This window comes from Toxorhynchites rutilus, chromosome 3 (assembly GCF_029784135.1).
Source record: "Toxorhynchites rutilus septentrionalis strain SRP chromosome 3, ASM2978413v1, whole genome shotgun sequence".
NCBI classification, from domain to species: Eukaryota; Metazoa; Arthropoda; class Insecta; order Diptera; family Culicidae; genus Toxorhynchites; species Toxorhynchites rutilus.
The window spans coordinates 112,244,703-112,266,705 of NC_073746.1; the positions used below are offsets into that span (position 1 = coordinate 112,244,703).

Consider the following 22,003-nt stretch of genomic DNA (forward strand, 5'->3'; position numbering starts at 1 on the left):
TGTCGATCTGAAATGTTGTATGTGATTTGGTATAGCCTGACAGTAGCAAAACTTTCTCCACTAAGGATTACAGCTGCTCTTATCATCTCGAACATGTATTGTTCTGCGAGCACAAGAATGAATCATCAAACAATTATCGTCAAATGATTCTACAATAAAAAAAAGCATTTCAGGGCGACCCAACTGGTAGAATGGTTATTTCAAATTTTTTGTGGAATTATAAAATAATATTCGCAGTTATAAACAAGCAACTTGAGTTAAACTACAGCATAGTTCTACGTCAACAATGCGGTCGTGTCTTGAGCACAACCTCATATAATATATTTTTTTTTACTTATCTTATTTTTAGTTCTTAGTATATTATCTGTATCATTAGTATATTTCTCTACGATAAAACTATTCAACAATTTCTTTAAAATTTTGGATTTGCATTTTTCATAAATAACCGTGTTCTACTAGTCATCCTCTTTTGTATGATACTCATATTGATGGTGTTTTGAGAAAATATGTAATCCGCCATTTTGTAGCGGCCGCCATCTTGGATTCAAATTTTTCATCAATAACTGTATTTTACATTATTTTTTACATATTATTTTTTTTGTGAATTGCAAAGTACACATGTCCGGATTCAAAAGTGTCCGGATTTAAAATCACCACACGATGAAAGAAATTTCAAATTCTGAACAAATATAACATGATTTTGTGGAATTCTGTGATTCATAACTTAGATGAAGACCTTCTAATTCTATAGACACGCTAATTTTTGTTGCTATACGTCAATATTTTTATAGTTGAAGTTATATTCGTGAGCGCTTAAGCGTCCGGATTTCGATGCATTACTGTACATTGAGCCTGAACATAAAACATTCAGCCAATCGACACACATGAAACAGCGTTTAATATGAACCAAATACCCGAATGGTGGTGATTGGCCCAAACAATACATACAAACATACAGAGATATCTCTGGTGCGGACAGTGTGGATCTGAATAAAACTTCTCCTGACAGAAGAGTAAAATTTTCATTTCCCGCCGGGGCGTTTCGTGCGTTTGGCCCAACTCCAACACGGTGAAGTTCACATTTGATTTATTCGACTTGTTTTATCATCTCTCTACATCGGAGCCGATTTCATGCTGCATCTGGCGGTGATGCTGTGTCTCTGTGTGTGTGTGTGCGTGTGTGTGTGTGTGTGTGTGTGTGTGTGTGTTGGGTTATTATGAGGGGTTTTTCGGCGGATTCCGTTTATTTTGCTATCGCTCTTTCTCTCTGAACAAAGTAAATATTATTGTTATCGCAGAAATGAAATTACTGGCAAGGAACTATTTAGAAACAACACAAAGCACTGGCACAGCAAATTTTCTAGGCCAAGGGATTGTTTGAATTCATTGTTTATTATGTACTTGGAGTATGTTTGTTGGGCCGCCGGATTCTATAAACAAGCAAAATCAATTGGAAGCATCGATCAGATGTACAGATCGCGCAGAATATTGTTTGGGAAACCCGTCAAACATCCGAACATGCACCGATAAGCATCGCCAGAGGCATTCTACCAATCAACACGAAACCATTTTAATTCCATATTTTAGATTAAGCTGAAACTTCGTACGATGCCAATACTTTACGGTATTATTTTTTAAAATACGATCGCGACTAATTTCTGAAAAGGGCTTATGCAAAAATGGTATCATTTCAGTAAATAAACTATAACACCAAAACGGGTTATTTGATCGAGATGGTGTCTTAGGAAAAGTTATAGAATATAATTTTGCGGTTCTGGAAAAAGTACATATTAAAAAATTTTTTTTTGCCAAAAAAAATGAAAATAAAATAAAAAAATGAAATATAGTAACGTCTCGACTACATCACTGGGTGCTTTTTATCACGTCTCGTTTTTATCACTCTCGAATTTATCACGGAAAATGTTTCGTTTTATCACGTTGTTCGAAAAATGAGAAATAATATAAAAATGTTTCGACTTATCGTTGAATTATTGAATAAAAAATGAGATATAAGCAGAAAAAATATTTTTAAGCTTCCATGCCACCTTAAATGATTAGTCGTATTTTCGAAACAAATTCTCACTGTGGGATTTGTAGCGTACACTCTGTCCAACAAGAATTTCAACAAGATACATTCATACGTTGTTGAATGCTTAGAATAAAGTATATTTAACGTCAATTTCGTTCAAAAGAGTTGTTTGTTTATTTATTGTATTTATTATTATATGATAATTTTAGCTGTCCAGTTTCTATAAGACCACTTCAAAAGTATTATCAATGAAAAATTTAAAACGATCGGCTGATAGCCATGCCAATAATTGGCAACTTTGGCCTTTCGACAAATAATCTTGAAAATTCGTGTTGGAATACTATTTACCAAATTCTGCTGAACGGATTTCTCGATATTTTTCCATTTTTCGGAAATTGCGATCTTGAGCTCTTCAATCGTGGTGTACCGTTTTTCCTCAGTATAGATTCTGCGTACAAGGATCCCCTAAGATTTTTAACAGGATTCAAGTCTGGAGAGCGTGCCCGGCAGCCCAAAAAATTATGTTTTTGGTCCTCAATCCATGGCTTGGTTTCCTTGCTGGTATGAATAGTAGCATTGTTTTGCTGAAATGTGAATTTTTTGTTACGATATCCACGCAAAAACGGTAGGAGAGAGGATTCCAGAACATGTGTGTAATCCTTGAATGATGTAAAAGCTATCATGAGCTTTCCGGATGCACAGAATCCCGCCCAAACCATGCACGAGCCTTCACTAAAATTCCTGGTTGAAAAATACTGTTCGTTCTTCCGTAAATCCCGCCAGTACCCGTTGAAACCATGAGGACCATTCAAATTGAACCTTTTTTCGTCAGTGAAGATAGTCTATACATTGAAGAACTTTTCGTTATGGTATATAGCAAAATGTATTCTTTTGGAAACATTCTTTGTCACAACACACCATGTCTCACTATCGATTCATGTGAGCTTTGGCAAAACTAAGACGTCTTCCGATATGAGATGGTGTAAGATGAGGTGTTTTAACCTTTTAATTTTGAGGTATTCGAACCTGTTCTAGCTATTTCCCGCTTATCCCGGTCAGAGAGCTTCAATTTACGTGGAGTTCTCTCCTTCTTACCGTATCCTTGAGGATTCGCTAAACAATTGAGCACTATTTAATGGGATAGTCTAATTCGTCGAGAAATTTCTCTGATACCAATATTTTCTTTGTGAAATGCATCGATTTGTCTTTCTTCTATCTCCGTGAGGACTTTTCCCTTCGACATTTACCAGATTTAATTGATCGAAACAACTATAAAACAACGGAAAATGCAACTGGTCTTATAGAAAATTGACAGTTGAAAATATGAAAACATTCGTTTACGCTCAGCGCTTGCACACACACACATATGATCTTGAAGTGCATGGCAGTCACCAATAGAATATAAATATAGAATATAAATTGAAGCATTGTTTGTTTACAATGACACAAAGCAGCAAGATATATAGAAGTTGGACAGAGTGTATACACAGTATTTCCTTTGAAAGCTCCTCATACTATTCTCATAAGCTCAGGATCAATATCTATATCAAGAGTGCGAGTCGGATTGATCGGTGGTGAATAAGGCTGGCTTGTTTTTTTGACGGTATCCAACAGTTTGAATTCTATAGGAAGTAACGAATTCTAAGCCCAAACTTACACTTCAAAATTGACAATAGAAATTTACGTGGTCAAAAGCACGCGACGAATAATAACTAAACGGAAACAGGCAACAGCATCGAACAAACTAAACCGTGAGTACTCCTCAGAAATACACGTGCTACACAATAATGTTACATATGTCTATACCAACATTCTTCTCTAACAAAGCCATGAAAACATTAGCCAGAGCCACACAATATGGTTTCCTGTTGGTGAATGGTATTGAGAAAGAACATGCACTCTAAATGAGCTCATAGGGTTTAATGCAGTATTTTATCCAGAATTTAAAAAAAAATATTTTTTTTCTTCATGTTTCTGAAGTTTTTTTTGAAGTGAATTTTTCGAAAATACAATTACAGGGTCTTTCAGATTGAACGCTCACGCGATAATAATAACTTCTACAAAAGTGAACCGATTTTTATTTTAAAAAAACGAAAATAAAGCTTTTTTTTAACCCATTTATTTATTTATCAGGCTCATTAGTATTTTATCTGTAACAGAGCCGGGTTGATTCGTGTACATGTACATATGTTTATGTTTCTATAAATTGTAAATTACACAGTAGTTAGTAGTAGCCATTTAGGCGTTAAGTTTTCTGTTCCATTACATTATGGTAAATTACACAGTAGTAGCCTTTTTTAGGCGTAAGGGTATTCTTTCTGTACTTCCATTGATATTTGATATTGATCATTGTTGGGTTATTTATAGAACAGCAGCCCGATGTTTCTTGCAGAGCAGAGCAGTTGTATGGATAAATCGATCTTTGTTCCACCGTGGATCGATTTCCATCGCTGATGATGGTTGCGTGGACGTAGTTATTCTATAACAACACAAAGATGGTCAATTGAGGGCCCTGAGTTTGAACTCACGATCGATCGCTTAGTAAGCGAACGCGTAACCAAGTGGCTACGAAGACCCCCGAAAATAAAAAAAAATAAAGCTTATTTTAGGACATTTTCGATGTGACCACCAATGTTGACACACGTACAGATTTATCTGGAAAGGTACATATTTTTTCGTTATTCTTGGTACAGATTTTGTACGGTGCAGGATACAGATTTTCGTCAAAAAGTACAGATTGGTACAGATTTTCACCACGTATGAAATTTCTTACATTTGAACAAAGAAATGTTAATGTACATGACGACTTTTACGCCGCAGTATCGCCTGGATTTCAAAAAAAAATATATATGTGTAAGAATCATCAAACACACCAATGATTTGCAAATGTAAATGTAGTATTTATAGTAAATAAATGAGTATTTTTTCATGCTAATAAAATAGATTTTGACGTAGAACTACGTCTTTCATTAAGGGTGCTGAATCAGAAAACAGGTCACGTTTTTATGAAATAAAGTTAACGTTAATAACTATTTTCGCCGTAAACGGATTCTGGCGATTTACATACCAAACGAATCGGAAATTCTCTAAGATTTGTTTGATATGCTATACATTACAATCCCATAGTCTATATATGGTTTAATTTGATGAAAATTGGAAGCATTCCCTTTCCTCATACATTTGTTCTATCTATTTGTGTGCTTTCCCGAACAGAGCTGTTAATAACGAGCAACGAAGGGAAATTGGAAGATGTCAAGTCTCCGTGAACAAAGGAAAAGAAGAAGAACGAAGGGAAATATTTTCCTAGAGTATAAACAGTGGATCTTGCTGAGGCAACCTTTATTCTTCGTGAGGACACCGACTGAACAACACCGTTGCTGGGTTAGCTGGACGGCGAGGGATCGAATGGATTTCTCAAGGCAATGGGGGTAGATGAGTAGTATGAGAAAAGAGTAGAGTTTTCCAAATGCCTTTTTGAAGGCTAGAGATGAATGAACTGAAGAAGGTTAAAGTCTCTTTAATTCAACAAGGAAAGGAAGGAAAGGCAAACTTTCAGTATTGTTCTAGAGGGGAGATAGCGGGAGGGAATTTTTTACGCTAGGATATTAGTAAGGCCTCTACTGAGGCAAATATTCAGCCTTTTTTCAAGCAGTTAACATTGTTTGATCATAAAGACTTCGTTGTTTCATCATAAAGACTTCGTTGGTGCCTTTGACATTGCATCAATGCATTGAACTGACGCTATGGTGAAGCAGGTGTTAAGGTTGTGCACCAAAAAATATTTGGGGAATACTAAGTTATTCAATAAGTTATAATAAGTCATTAATTTATTTGGGTTCGCGTGCAGATAGAGTTTATTTCGTTTATTTAGTCACCAAAAAAGTAAATATCATTCTGGAATTTTGTATGTGATTTGGTTTCGCTCGCCAATAGCAAAACTTTCTTGATACTAAAAACCATCCGATCAGACTGAACGAGTACCGAATATTACCATCCCGAAGTGGGGAATGCAGTGTTGCCATCGACGGAGCGAAAAAAAAAATTATATGGAGCAATTCGATTTTTTGCGTGAGCGTTTAATCTGAAAGACCCTGTATTTCAAAGCAAAGCTTAACCGGGCAAATCATACTGAAGGTTCGTCTCCTATGTTTCAAACTAAGCAATCGGTGGAACACAGATTTACTTGACTCGGATTGCGTCACCTCGGCGGCTTGGGGTCGCCACGGATCCTTGTCCTCGTTAGATGGGACTTTGCCCCCATTACATTGACCTCATAATTAATTTTATTACGAAACAATAAATTCATAACAAATATTGCGCATCTGTGGCGTTAATACGTCAGTATAATTTTTTTTTCTTACCAATTCTTTTTTTTTTCCAAATTGTGTAGCGACTCTATTTTTAAAAGCTACTGGTGAAGTTTTGTATGATTTTTTGTGCGATCCACAGCCCTCACACAAAAACAGGTTTGCCTGTATTTTCTGTTTATCAGAAAAAAATCCGGAAGAAGCTGAGACAATTCATGAATTGGATAAACAAATGGTCTTTTTTAAATTTTTAAACGATTTTCTACATTTCATCCTTTGACGAGAATTTTAAAGGTATTATTTATATTAAAATGCTAGAAAGAAAAATCATTCGTCCAGGATTAAATTTCTATCAGTTGTTGGAGACAATATTTGCTCTATTGTGTCAAAAATTCCGATTTCAAAAAATGTAGTTGTTGAGATATTTTATTTTTAAACCTTATTTTCAATTTTATTCGGTAAAAATAGTGTTTTCTTTTCAGAGTGTACTTTCTCCAGAACCACAATATTACAATCTATAACTTTGCCTAAGGCATCATTCGGATCAAATGACTCGTTTTGGCGTAATAGTTTATTTTCTGAAATGATACCATATTTGCATAAGCCGTTTTCAAAAATTAGTAATGATCGTATTTGTAAAACTAATACCGTAAAATAGCATCGTTCCTATTGCCGCACAAGTTGGCAAAGTTTGAGCTGAATCAAGAATATGAAATTAAAATCGTTTCGTGTTGATTGGTGAAATGCCTCGCCAACGAAAATAAAAATCAGCGAGTCGCTGTGTGGTTAATTAAGTTCCACAAAAACGACTTATTTAAGAAGTTCACTAGAGTTCCCATTTCATTTCAATCAATAGTTCGTCCTTCGTTATTACTTTGCTCATGAATTATTGAAAGCCAATCCAAGAACACATTTCATCTATTTCCCAATCATGATATTCCTTTTTCCCCGCATTCATTCTGCTGCTCACTTGGCCAAAGTTTACGTGTGCCGAGAAACGGTGAGTGGTGGTTTCCCGACAAATGAGCAACAGCAATTCTGACAGGCATACCATGGTTGGGGAATGAGAGCTAGCGATGCATGCGACAACGAGAATGGAGCCGGAAGAGTCATTCGATGCTGATGGGAAGCTAATTAATCGACAGTGTCACTTACGTGCAACGGGATTCGCTGGTTCAGCGATTGGTTTTTGTTCTTCTTGAAGGAACATAGCAGCAGCTCGCGCATTCCTTTGCGGAAGTTCCGGCTGAGGAAGGCATACAGCAGCGGGTTGACGCCCGAGTTGAAGTACGTCACGAGAAAGGTCAGCGGGGTGAACAGCGCGTTGAAGTTGGAGTCGCCTTTGTAGTCAGTTGACCTGGAAAAAAATGTTGCAGATATAATAATTTGTGCGCATTTATGGAGTAAAAGCAATAAACTATTCTGTCAGTTTCAAACGATTTAAATTCCATCAATAATTAAAAACAGCGTCCTCAACAGTTCTTTTATTTGATCTACTGTAGAGATACTGTAGAGATGCATGCCTGTGGAAACGGCTGGCTAAATATAGAAATAGCAGATGATGATGCGCTCTTCGATTGTATGCTCTGTTTGCAGCTCGGCATAGTTGTGCAGCCAAGTACAACCCATTGCACGTGAACACTTGTGCGAATGATTGAAGGCTGCCCACTTGAGAAGGTTTAGAAAGCAGATTTAGTTGTTGGGATTTGTTTTGGTGTCCATCGTCTAGACTTATTATTTGTAGGAGAATTGGACTTTTCTCGATCTTTCCTCATTGAAAGAGCACGTTTAACAGATAGGTTAGAGGTAAAACGAACATTCGCTTAGCACTATTGTGCACAGTGAACAGCAATAGAACTAATTTTGGTAAGTATTTCTTTTTGCTGGTAGCAACAGATACAGTGTGTAGTGTGTAGATGTAATGGACAAAAATATCGGGAGGAAATGAAAACATCGAATTCTTTATGATTTTTCAAATTTTTTGCAGATCGATTTTTTTCGAACTCATTTAATAGCAATTCCTATCTATCTATATATATATATATATATATATATATCTATATATATATATATATATATATATATATATATATATATATATATATATATATATATATATATATATATATATATATATATATATATATATATATATATATATATATATATAAATGGATTTCTGTCTCTCTGCTGCAATACAAATCAAACACAGTACTCGTAGCAGTACTCGAGAATTAATAAAGCAAATGAAACCAAATTCGGCATGTGAAGGTTTTTGGGTGCAATAAATGTTTTTACGGTGGTTAGATACTCCTCCCCCCTTCGGGCGGGATGAAGTTTGTCGAGTCAGCTAGTTAACATTATAAAACAGCTTTTACTTTACTTTACGTACTAGGTATACGTTCCTGTAAAACGTTTTCATACAGAGATATTTCTGTTTGAATGAAAAATAACCCCTTCGTCTTTGATGATGGATATTCAATAAAAAATTATGGTATCGCAAAAATTATGGTATCGCAAATCGAAACTGCAAACATTAGAACTTACTGCAATACTTGCTAAGTTGCAGAATACCGATACTGTTTTTAAATCGATTCAAAGAATTTAAGTAATTTTTTTCAAGTCAAAGCAACAAATTAGCCTTGTACAAAATTTGTTGGAGTTTTCAAAACTACTTTCTTATTTACGGTGCCATAATTATTTATTTAATCATTCCTCATCATAGACGAAGGAATAATATTCCATTCAAACAGAAATATCCCTGTATATAAAGGTCCTATATGAACGTTCTGGGAATCAAAAAAAAATCTGTTTGATAAGGTTAATTGGCTTTGTTATTGAGTTGGTTGGCAAAAAAAAAAATATAAGAGAAATCGAATTATTATTTTCTCCCGATCTTATTGTCCTCTACATCTACATACACCAAGATCAAAATATGCTCGTTAAATATTCCAAAACTCGAAAGTTGAAGCTTTAAAATGAGGTCCATTCCATCCCAATGCGTTGATTTTTCACGAAGTTGCAGTATTTCAAAAATCATATAGAAATTTCGACTTCGCACTTTGTTCCTCTGTTTTTTTTTTGTCGAGTGTATAACACTGATCTCAGTTTCATTCACTCGAAACAGTTTTGTTCGAATGGCATAAGAAAAATTTTATATATCAAAAACGCAAAAAAATCGCTTCAAAGATTTTGATGTTTTATTTTAAAAAAAATTATAGGAGGTTGTGTCCAAGATACGACCGCATTGTTGACGTAGAACAACGCTGTTATTTTATATAAGTCGCTTGTTTATACCTTCGGATATTATTCTATAATGTTGTGAAATTTTAGAAACAACTGCTTAGTAGAATAATCTCTGAAATGATTTTTTCATTGTAGAATCAGTTGACGATAATTGATTGATGATTCATCGTTGCCTTCGCAAAACAATCGTATGTCGCAATTTATTTCATGTCAATGCATTGAAAATTTAGCTCGAAGGCTATTCTGGTGGCCTTTTTCGAAATTGACATAGACTCGACTACAGTCGATTATATACATGTTGCACCAGCACCATTATTCCATATCTCATAACTACATCAATATATCTTTGGCACCGCATGTAAACAACAACAATGACAAAACTTGCAAGTATCAAATATCATGCTACATGTTATATAGTATTGCCTCAAAGGAATCGCACCTCTAGATATCGTTCGTACAAACTAAGCGTAAACCAAGCGCCAAACAAGCGTTCACCATAGCATGCATACAGAGCCATACATTAGTGGCTTGAAACTACTAGCAATATAAACATTTCTCATCATTTTGCGCTTTTCTCAAAAGAAACGCTTCTGTTAATATTACTGGCCTCGAAAAGAGTTGCATTACTTTCTCATGCTCGAGAGAAGCGCAGCTGTCACCCTTAGTGGAGGAAGTTTTGCTACTGGCAAGCAAAACCTAATCACATACAAAATTCCAGAACATTTACTTTCTTGATGACTAAACAAGAGAAATAAACTCTTTTTGTTAATAACAACCTCGAAAACAGTAGCAATGCTTCATTATGATCAATATTAGCGCAAATGCAATCCTAGTTGAAGGCAGTTTTGCGAACCCAAATAACTTATAACATTCCAGTAAGACATTCAAGATGCTTGGTATTCCCAAATAATTTTTTGGTGCACAACCTTAACGTCTGCTTCGCCATAACGTCAGTTTAATGCATTGATGCATTCTCAAAGACACCAACGAAGCCCTTATGAAGACGGAAAATAAACAATGTTAACTGCTTGGAAAAAGACTGAATTATGCCACACAGCTTGTACTCTGCTGTAACACCCATCGATGCGAATTCGCTGATAAGTTTGTCAAGAGCGACCGCCTTCACCACCAGCGGGGGGAGCTTGATTTTGGTTGCTGCTTGGGTAACGGCGTTTACATTTTCGACCGACGTGCCGAAATCGCCTACTTCGCTGTTGTTCGGTGCGGTGTCACATTTACGAAGGCTCGGTTCAGTGTGAGCGCTTTTCACTGAACCAACACCGCGTGCATCATTAGATGACGCTTACCTCGAATTTTTATTGCCCCTGGCAATGCGTTCGTTTTTTGCAGGGCTCGCCTGCCTTCCTCTTGTTCTTGCTCATCGCACACTACGCGAAGCGTCCAATTTATGACGCGGAAAGAAGAACACACGATACGAATAACGCGATAAACGTACAGAAAAATCAAACGAAGATTTCCAAGTTGGATTACCACTGGTGGGGTCCAATCTTAGATCGAACGTAGCGAAAGCAAAGTGACCTGGATTACTCAACAGTCCGATGCCGAATGAAAGTTTGCCTCAGCGGTATCCACTGATTACACTCTAGGCAAGTATTCCCCTTCATTCTTCTTCTTTTCCTTTGTTCACGGAGACTTCAAATCCTACGATTTCCCCTCCGTTGGTCGTCGATAAGTTGCTCGTTATTGATATCTCTGTTCGGGAAAGCACTCAAATGGACAAAACAAATGTATGGGAAAATGGAAACGCTTAAAGTTTTCATGAATTTTAACCATTTACTAACCAGGGTATTCTATTGTATGGTATATTAAACAAATCTTACGGAATTTCCGATTCGTTTAGTATGTAAATCGCCAAAATCCGTTCGCGGCAAAAATAGTTATTAACGTTAACTTTATTTCATAAAAACGTGACCTGTTTTCTGATTTGACACCCTTAATGAAAGACGTAGTTCTACGTCAAAAATCAGCTATCCAAAAATTGTATGAACAATTTTCAGAAAAAGATATTTTATGTTCAAATGTTCGAGGTGTGTTTTTGAGGTATCGATACTTATGAGACCCTAATAAGTATCGATACCTCGAAAACACACCTCGAATATTTGAACATAAAATATCTTTTTCTGAAAATTCTACTAATAATGTTTTAATTTAGCTTAACTAATTCTGCATATATACAGTCATGCCATGCCAAACCAATATAGCGGCTCTCAGATTTTCGTCAAAATTGGTAGTTTTGTTCCTTATCACCTTAAAGATTAGACCGATTTTAGAGATGAACCAGCCTTTGGCTGAAAATCTCTTTAATAAGGAAAGAAACAAAAAAAAAATTAGACCGATTCAGATGATCGACATAGCAAATTAAAGCCAATAAGCTTGTCTTATTTTTTTTATAATACTATACTTGCTGAATTTGCGTTTCGTGCTCCTTAAAACCTCCACATGCCAAATTTGGCTCGAATTGCTTGATTAGTTTGCAGAAATTTCTGTTTCATTTGTATGGCAGCCTCCCCTTAGAGAGGAGAGAGGAGTGTCTAACCACCATCCTTTGCCTCCTGAAACCTCCACATGCCAAATTTGGCTCGATTTGCTTGATTAATTCTCGAGATATGCAGAAATTTCTGTTTCATTTGTATGGTAGCCTCCTTTTAGAGAGGGGAGAGGAGTGTCTAACCACCATAGAAACATTTATTGCACCCTTAAACCTCCACCTGCCAAATTCGGCTCAATTTGCTTGATTAGTTTTCGAGTTAGAGAGGGGGGAGGGGTCTCGAACTATCATAAGAACCTTCCCCGGCCCCAAAAACCGCTACATACAAATTTTCATGTCGATCGGTTCAGTAATTTCCGAGTCCATAAGAATCAGACAGACAGACAGAAATCCATTTTTAACGGATGTTAAATAAAAAACGAAATTTTTTTCAATCACATATAAAATTTTTTTTTTCATCGATTCCAGTATTTTTTATTAATAACATAATGTATTTTCTTCAAAAAAATGTCAGTGAATGTTTGAGTAAGGGCCGTGGTCTGCTGTTCGACGCAACTTTGTCGCGATGCTCTCACAAGTACGTTGTACGGCACTTACGTTCATTTTCCGGATACAATTCCGGATTCTTGTAGTCAGTTGCTTCGTGTCCTTGGCCCTCCAATTGTTTTTATACGCTAGGGCACTGAGTGAGCCAAAGAAATCTTCTATCGGGCGGCACTGGGGCAAGTTTGTTGGGTTACGATCTTTCGACACGAACGGTATCTTTTTCTCCTCAAGATACGCCAGCGTCTTCTTGGCGTAATGGGAAGACGCCTTGTCCGGCCAGAAGACGTACTTCCCATCCGCGTGATGCTCGTTCAGGAACGGCAGCAGGATTTTATCGAGGCACTCTTCTCGATAGATTTGTTGGTTGATTGCCAGACCGCTCGGCTTAAACCAAGGCTTTGAAAGGTCCCGGTCGGAAATGGCGATGTACAACATAACCTTTTTTCAAACTTTTGCTTGAACTTGTATTTCACTTCAGGCGGTGTGGATGACTTGTTGCTGGAGTAGTAATTATCATTTCCAGGAATATGCGTTTTGGACAGCGGAAAATAGCTTTCGTCGTCCAGAACGAAAGACGTCCCGCGGTATTTTTTGGTCATCCATCGACACTGTGATTTCACCGTCTCAATCTGTTCCTCCGTGTACTCCGGCGACCTCGTCTTCTTCCTGCAGACGATTCCTTCCATCTTGAGGGTCCGATGGATCAATACGTGGGAGCAGCCATATTTCCGACCGGCGTCACGCAGGCTGGTTGCGTCCTTGTTGTCAAACAGCTTCTTTAACGATGTCTTCCTCTGCTTCGTCATTATCGTCACCGGACGACCACTTGCGACCTTCCGCTCTACGTTCAGGGAACCCAGGATACCATATACCGTACTGACAGGTTTATTTTCTTCCTTAAAATGTGCCACCGTGAACTTTTTTTCTTGCTGGTAATGCGTTTCGTAGAACCGTACAATGAGTTCGCGGAGCACGTGCTGTTTCGACGCCATCTTTGCTTTGACTAAATTCAAACTAGCAAAACCAAACACGCTTACTGTTTCTAGGTAGCTCAAAGAGCAATTTTCTTGGAGAAAGAAAATTTTAAGCTCTTTATTTGAGTTACTGAAAGGTATTGAAAAAATTCTTTTTTATTTAACACCCGTTAGAGATATAGATAATATTTTTACAAAAAAGAATAGTCATTTGCTAATACTAAGTTGAGATTTCTTAAGCCAAACGCGCAGCCAATGTGACTACGGAAACCCCCCTAACTCGGCGTTGTATATTATAAAATTTTAAAACAAAGCGAAAACATCACAGCAGCTTGGTACCGTATACAACTTATGTGTTTTAGTCAAGCATTGAGTGAAAACCCACCGCAATATTACCAAAGACGCGGTAAGGCGATTTAACTGTGCAACAACGCTCGGCTACATATTTCTAAATTCATTGTAACTTTCTGGAAACCCTCCAATAGGACATTCACATTCCGATCGACACTTCAGTTTTCTAGAAAAACAAAAATTTCGGTAGATTCATAGATCGCCTCGAAATATGAGCAGTTTTCAAACGAATAATCCGCATTTTTCCAGAAAGGTGGGAAAAGATTGTGTGTGCGCTCTTGAATACGCGTATGACCACAGTGCAAGTTAAAGGAAATTTCTTTGACGAAAAAACTCCCGGCCAGAACGGGAATCGAACCCGAACACCCGGCATGGTAATGTGAGACGCTAACCACTCGGCCACGGGTGCACATAAATCAAGACGATTATCTGAATCGGTCTAGTAGTTCAAACGTAATGAATTTAAAAAAGTTGATGGGTCTGAGCCTAAGGGCACGGACGGGTTCTTGACATAGGACTGTGATTGTGTGTAGTAATTGCATTTAAATTGAGTTTTTCATTGTTAAAAATCTTTATTTTTTTCTCTTTTAATACATCGAATGGATGCCCTGGAAAAACCGTTTCCTGTATGTACTTTTATCCTTTAAACGGGTTAGATGACATAACGTGGTAGAATTCGGTACCGCATTCTGTTCAAAAATGTACACAAAAATACAATTCAAGCCATTATCTGTTTATTCAATCATGCAGAAGAAGACAAAGAGTCATCATGTATCATTTTTAAACACAAGTCTAAATAGTTAAGACCTACATGAATATAAGAATATAAGTCAAATCAATCTATGACTACAAAAAATATATTGTAGATAAAAATTATCATTATCTTCTTCATTACCACGTTGTCCGGAACATTGTTTGTAATAACTTTATAGCCCTGTAGGATCGCGACTAGTCAAGCTATCATAATCTGAATTACGTTGGTATACCCTTTCGATCTTCTAAATCAGCAGCCATTTAAATTCATTTATTGCATTTTTACATAACCAAACAACATACTCGATATTATGACATCCTGGTCCACAATTACCCAAATTGTTAGTAGTGAGACATACACGATGAAAACATGAATTGAGCTCAAATTGATTGGACAACATACGATATAATATAAAATTAATGCCTATTATCGGTAAATGGAGAATAATTTATTTTACGCATCAATTATTATTATGAGCTAAAGGTGGGACCAGAATGCCGCGCTATGCGTCGCGTTGCGACAATTGTGCTTTGACACTTCATTTCAAATATGCGTGTTTCCATTCAGTCGAACACAATAATGCGTTGCCTCATTAGCATCGTTGTACTAAACGCTAACATTTGTTCTAAACTGCTTGCGCCGGACTCGCGATGACAGTGGCATGGTGTCGACGTCTGGTGGCAACTTCAAATTAGGGCCATTTGGGTCCCAAACTCGTTAGTGTAATCTCTATCAGGTTAGAAGACACGAAGCCGGTTTTTAAATTCTAAAATTTGAATGAAAATTTAGACATCATATTATTTGATTACTTGAAGCACGTGTTTCTGACTTTCATTGAACCATATGGCTAAACAATTCCAACATTGTTGCTGATTTTTTTCATCGTAATATAGAGTTGTCTTCATAAACAATTTTCGTATGAGACATTTTCACCACCTGCATACAAAAATGTTTTTCATTTAAATATTATACTAGTTTGATATGAAAAAGCTAATTTTCATTCATAATTTTAATTTTAAACGTGTTCATTCTAGACTGAAAATCAGCTATTCTTAAACGCTCCCCTAAACTAGTAAACGAAGCTCAATGCCTCCGTTTTTGATTACATGAAAAATGGTGACGCGAATGCTAGTTTGTGACTGCAAATCAACAGACTGCGTCGGGCGAATGTTTTATTACAAAACGCAAGCGATGACAGCTGATGAGAAGCAACGCACAACGCGGCATTCTGTTTCCACCTTAACGCCCGAATTTTGACAAAAAGATTACTCGTTGCGTTGGGGAGGAAGGAAGGAAGTGGATAGTGCAATCGAAAGAAAACAAACCCAATCAAATCGTCAAATTGTTAACTTTTTTTTTTTACTATATTCACTGTTTATGTTTCATGCAAAAAAAAATCTGGATAAATTTCCTGTCTAATGATATTTAACACAACATATGTCGCAATAACCATTTTGAGTAATATACGTTTGAAAACTCTTAAGGTGGAAACAGAATGCCGCGCTGTGCGTTGCTTCTCATCAGCAGTCATTGCTTGCGTTTTGTACTAAAACATTCGCCCGACGCAGTCTGTTGATTTGCAGTCACAATCTAGCATTCGCGTCACCACTTTTCATGTAAACAAAAACAGAATAAAGCTCGTATCACAGCAGTGGAACTCCATACAATTCACTGACTAAAAAGTGTCCACATTTTCATCGCTTGTTTACGTGAAGAATATAATTTTTTCAGGCACACTTGATTTGAGAGTGTATGGATTTCTAGCTGTCTTGACGCAAGGTATTTAATGATGAATTATAAGATGGGAAGGTTTATATAAACATGTTTATAATTACATAAGTTTATTCAAATATTAATATTGCTCTTCTTTAACTATTCAGTGCAATTCTATCAAAATTGAAAGAGAAATTAAAAAAGGAATTTTTTTTTCAATATTTTTTTGAGATGGTTTTTAAAAATCCATTTTTAACATTTGCTTCATTATTACAAACTCATAAACGACACAAAGAGTCTTCGATTGTATATTTTTTTATATATTTTTTACAGTTTTACAGTACACATTCGCTTATTGGCGCTTTTTTAGTTGGAGTGCTTTTTAATTGGCGGTTTGCTAGTTGGAGCACGCGCCAATCAAAAAGTAGCCATTCGTCATAATTGTATGTCAGTTTTACTCTGTTGTTTCAATGCCATTTTTATTGAAGGGTCCTTGAATGTTACACCCAAAAAATTAAGGCACAGTATAAAAGTTTTTAGTTTTGCAGTTTGTTTGACAAATGATTTTGTTTAAATATATATAAATATATATACAAATATAAAATGAATTATATCACATCCACTATTCGAGGAAGTTAATGATATTTATATTTTCTAGCATCAATCCAAATGCAGTAATCCTAATTATTATTATGGCAGCAATGAAAAACATGAAAAACAACAAGAAAAACTCGAACTTTGAAATTTGTGAACTATTGCAGTATTACTTCAGCCATTCCATGCCAAACTGATCTAGTGAGTTTCAGATTTTCGTGAAAATTGGTAGCTTGGTTTCGTTGTGGTAAAACATTGAACCTGTATTATTTTTTTGGGTGATTCCATTTTTTTTAACTTTTCCCAAAAATTACTTTTATCAAAAACTCATAACTTTTGAACCACTAAGCCGATTCAGATGATTGACACATCAAATTGAAGTTAATTAGCTAGTCTTTTTTGGAAAAATATCAAACTTGCAAGAAATTTGAATTTTGTTTTCGTAATTAATGATTGTTTCCATTTTTTTATTGTTTACATGGTTTCGGCACCAAAGGTGCTATAATTTTCTATATTTTTCCTTGAAAACTGAGGATTTTTTACACATTTACCTTTTTTACTCAAAAAGCAGATGTGTTCTTTTTTTCTTTTTGGAGTTATAATTTTAACCGAGATGATCGATATATCAAATTATAGGCAATGAGCTAGAATTTTTTGGGAAAATATTAAACATGCTTTCGGGACAAAGGGCGCTATACTTTTTATATTTTTGTCTTAAAATCTGAGGATTTTTTACTTAACACATAAAAAAATAAGAGATGTGTTGTTTTTCGTTCTAAAGTTATAATTTTTCAAAGTTGACATGTTTTTAAGCTTCCTTCGATCATCTTATGCGACTATAAATAAATAAAATTCCCCTTTTGCAAGTGTGAAATTATTGACTTTAATAAACTATGTCGATTATCTGAATCGGTTCAGTAGATCAAAAGTTATGAATTTTTGAAAAACGTTATTTTTGGAAAAAAGAAGAAAAAGGATTTTTTGAATCATCGGTTAAATTTGAACACATTTTTGGATTTGTTATCTAAAAAATTCTCAGCTTTCGAGAAAAATAAAAAAAATAGGCGCCCTTAGACGATGAAAACTATAAAAATCAAATACGATCAATAATTAAGAAAACTAAATTATTTTTTTTGCAAATGCAGTATTTTATCAAAAAAGACTAGCTAACTAGCCAATTTGATATGACGATCACCTGAATCAGTTTAGTAGTTCAAAAGATATGAATTTGTGCAAAAAGTTATTTGAAATGGAATGGGTTGTAATATTTTGCGAAAAGGAACAAAACTTCCCATTTTACACGAAAATCTGAGAACAACTCTATCGGTTTGGCATAAAATATATATAACACTAAAAAAATATAGTTTGTCATTTCTCCGGCATCTAAATAGCTGAATACTAGAAACTAATTGATGTTAACGTTTCATTACCTTTTAAATTCTAGATACAATACCAACAGAGGGTATTTAAAAAAAATAAACGGCTTTTACGAGGTGTGTTCGAAACTGAAAAAAAGACGGGTGGGTAATGTCAGGGACATAACCGGAGTGACGTAGGACTATACAAAGGGGACAGCTTTTGTTAAATATATATTTTAAATATATTGTTTTATTTTCTTCACCTACGTGAATACCTACCTATCTACCTGAAAAATGGATTAGTTCACTGTTTACTCTTTATGAATATGTTGATGGTTCTGAAAAAAACCTTTGGTGCTGTGTTTTTGTTATCACTCGATATTCCCATCTTGTTCGGTTAAACTTTCCTGTTTAGCTATTGCGTTTGCCACTCGCCACAGCTTTCACAGTTGGAAAATTTCTTCCCATCCAGCTTGTGACATGTTGTTCAGTAAATTACATTTAATGCGACGCGCCGGAGAAACACTTTGCCACTCACTGAAACTAATTGTTGCCTTGATGAGCGCCGAACCGAAGCTGCTCTGTTCATGATGCGCGTTTTCTGATTGTCGTGAGCAGCTTTGCAAGCCAACTCGAGCACTCAGACGGCCGAAACTCTATAATCGCTGTTAGGTATACTGGTGTTCCGGCACCAATCCGTTCGGCCTAGTTACCCTTGCGGAGCAATCAGTGAATGCGACCAACAGGGAACTGGAGACCTGCACGGTTTGAGTGGGACTTTGCCTTTCCCTTAACTTGTCCTCCTTTGTTACGTCCACGATGCCGATGCCGTACAACCACACGGGTTTACGGTTTGAAAGAAAATAAGATATTTTTTTGGGGTCCGCGTGTTTTATACTCTAGCGGTACACGCTCACAGGATAGAGACAAATCGGCAGACTCAGCCAGAGGGGCGAGTCCAACGAGACGAACGAATGAGCGTTAAAAGGGAGCGATGGCAAAAAAATACATTCATTACGATTTGTTCGCTCGTTGGATTCACAGGCAGGCTAAAAAGGGTCCTTTTCAGGATCACAAAATTATCTTCAATCTAAAGAGTTTATTGTTTTGTTATCACTCGATATCCCCATCTTGTTCGGCTAAACCTTTCTGTTTAGCGATTGCATTTGTCACTCGCCACAGTTGGAAATTTTATTCCCATCCAGCTTGTGACATATTTTACAGTAAATTACATTCAATGGCACACCACCACTCAGTATCGGATTGGAGGTAATTTTAACCTGTAATTGAACATTTGCGATGACAGTGGTACAGTGTCGACTTTCAATGTGGGGTCATAATTTGGACCCCGAACTCTATGTTTACAAAAATGTCCAACTAAATATGTCGCATTGCAGGTCCGTCCAATTAGCTAAATGTCGAGATAAGTGTAAATTACTGTACTTTCAATCTAGAAGCAATTTAAGAATTGGTGAAAATCAATAAGCTCAGAACAACTGTCAAATTCACATACTTATCATATCCTGGCAAACAAATTATGAAAAAATCAATTTGTGTTTTATTATTATTTTGGATAATGTTTTAGAAAGCATTGAACTGTATTTCCTAAACTCTTTTTTGGAAGGTTTAATGGCCCTGAAAAGCGCCTTGTTTTATGGAATGGTTCCAATTTAGAAAACTTAGTACTCGTGGTATTGAAGAAAACCATTTCGAACGCCCTCGATGCCGCCTTGTTCTGGATTTGCCACCAAAGCAGTTTGTATAAAGAACAAACTTTTTTCTTCTGCTACCTGATGCCGTTTTGCGATTGCGTTTGCCACTCGCCACTCGCTGCAACTGCCTGTTGTCTTGATGTCCACCGAACCGAATGTGTTCTGTTCTGAATGCGGGTTTTCTTATCGTCGCGAGCAGCTTTGCCAGCTAACACGATCACTTCGGCGGCCGAAACTATATAACGCCGGCTAGGTGGACTGCTGCACTGGTACTAACGCGCTCGGCCTATCTACCCTTGCGGGGAACTGCAGATCAACACGGTTCGAGCGGGATTTTGCCTTTCCCTTCATTTTTCCTCCTTTACCATGTCCAGACATGGCTGCTTGGGTTGGTTTGTTGATGTGTTGTGATGCGAACCGATGTGGTGTACGGTTTGAATGAGAATGATCGTTACGGCAGCGGAGCGGGGATTTTTAAGCTGACTGGCTGGCTCGAGAATTACGCATGTGTGAGACTGCGACCAATGTTTCGTTTATTTTTTTCTTTTTCCTTTCCAATCGTGCTTCATACTATTTCACTGCTGCTCTGGTTGCCCGTTTTGGTCGGTACGATTTGAGGAGCACAAAATGGACCAATCAAAAATGGGCACATAGTGCATTTTGACAATGCTTGATATTTCACAATTATTCAATTATTTATCTCAAGAAAAATTAAATGTTATTCGTTATGATAGATGCGTATATATATTTCCTATCAATTGATGCAAAAACCTTTGCGATCTATTGAGAAATGCTCGAGTTATAAGCGTTCCAAATCTTGCATTTTTTCCTACTTGTTCAGTGCCTAGATTTCCATTTCACCCCCTATATCTTCCGGTTAGACGTAATCCTACGTCAAAATGTCAGTGAATGTTTGAGTAAGGGCCGTGGTCTGCTGTTCGACGCAACTTTGTCGCGATGCTCTCACAAGTACGTTGTACGGCACTTACGTTCATTTTCCGGATACAATTCCGGATTCTTGTAGTCAGTTGCTTCGTGTCCTTGGCCCTCCAATTGTTTTTATACGCTAGGGCACTGAGTGAGCCAAAGAAATCTTCTATTGGGCGGCACTGGGGCAAGTTTGTTGGGTTACGATCTTTCGGCACGAACGGTATCTTTTTCTCCTCAAGATACGCCAGCATCTTCTTGGCGTAATGGGAAGACGCCTTGTCCGGCCAGAAGACGTACTTCCCATCCGCGTGATGCTCGTTCAGGAACGGCAACAGGATTTTATCGAGGCACTCTTCTCGATAGATTTGTTGGTTGATTGCCAGACCGCTCGGCTTAAACCAAGGCTTTGAAAGGCCCCGGTCGGAAATGGCGATGTACAACATAACCTTTTTTCAAACTTTTGATTGAACTTGTATTTCACTTCAGGCGGTGTGGATGACTTGTTGCTGGAGTAGTAATTATCATTTCCAGGAATATGCGTTTTGGACAGCGGAAAATAGCTTTCGTCGTCCAGAACGAAAGACGTCCTGCGGTATTTTTTGGTCATCCATCGACACTGTGATTTCACCGTCTCAATCTGTTCCTCCGTGTACTCCGGCGACCTCGTCTTCTTCCTGCAGACGATTCCTTCCATCTTGAGGGTCCGATGGATCAATACGTGGGAGCAGCCATATTTCCGACCGGCGTCACGCAGGCTGGTTGCGTCCTTGTTGTCAAACAGCTTCTTTAACGATGTCTTCCTCTGCTTCGTCATTATCGTCACCGGACGACCACTTGCGACCTTCCGCTCTACGTTCAGGGAACCCAGGATACGATATACCGTACTGACAGGTATATTTTCTTCCTTAAAATGTGCCACCGTGAACTTTTTTCCTTGCTGGTAATGCGTTTCGTAGAACCGTACAATGAGTTCGCGGAGC

The 22,003-nt window shown here is 37.0% G+C and overlaps 1 protein-coding gene across 7 annotated transcripts in view; it reads right to left on the bottom strand.

Moving 5' to 3' along the window:
• LOC129780097 (trissin receptor) overlaps positions 1 to 22,003 on the bottom strand; it is a 306,026-nt gene that overhangs the window by 19,439 nt on the left and 264,584 nt on the right. For all 7 annotated transcript variants that reach the window (XM_055788025.1, XM_055788026.1, XM_055788022.1 and 4 more), the window contains one exon: positions 7,492 to 7,693. In XM_055788025.1, coding sequence (XP_055644000.1) covers positions 7,492 to 7,693 — 202 coding nt within the window. The remainder of the gene's footprint in view (positions 1 to 7,491; positions 7,694 to 22,003) is intronic.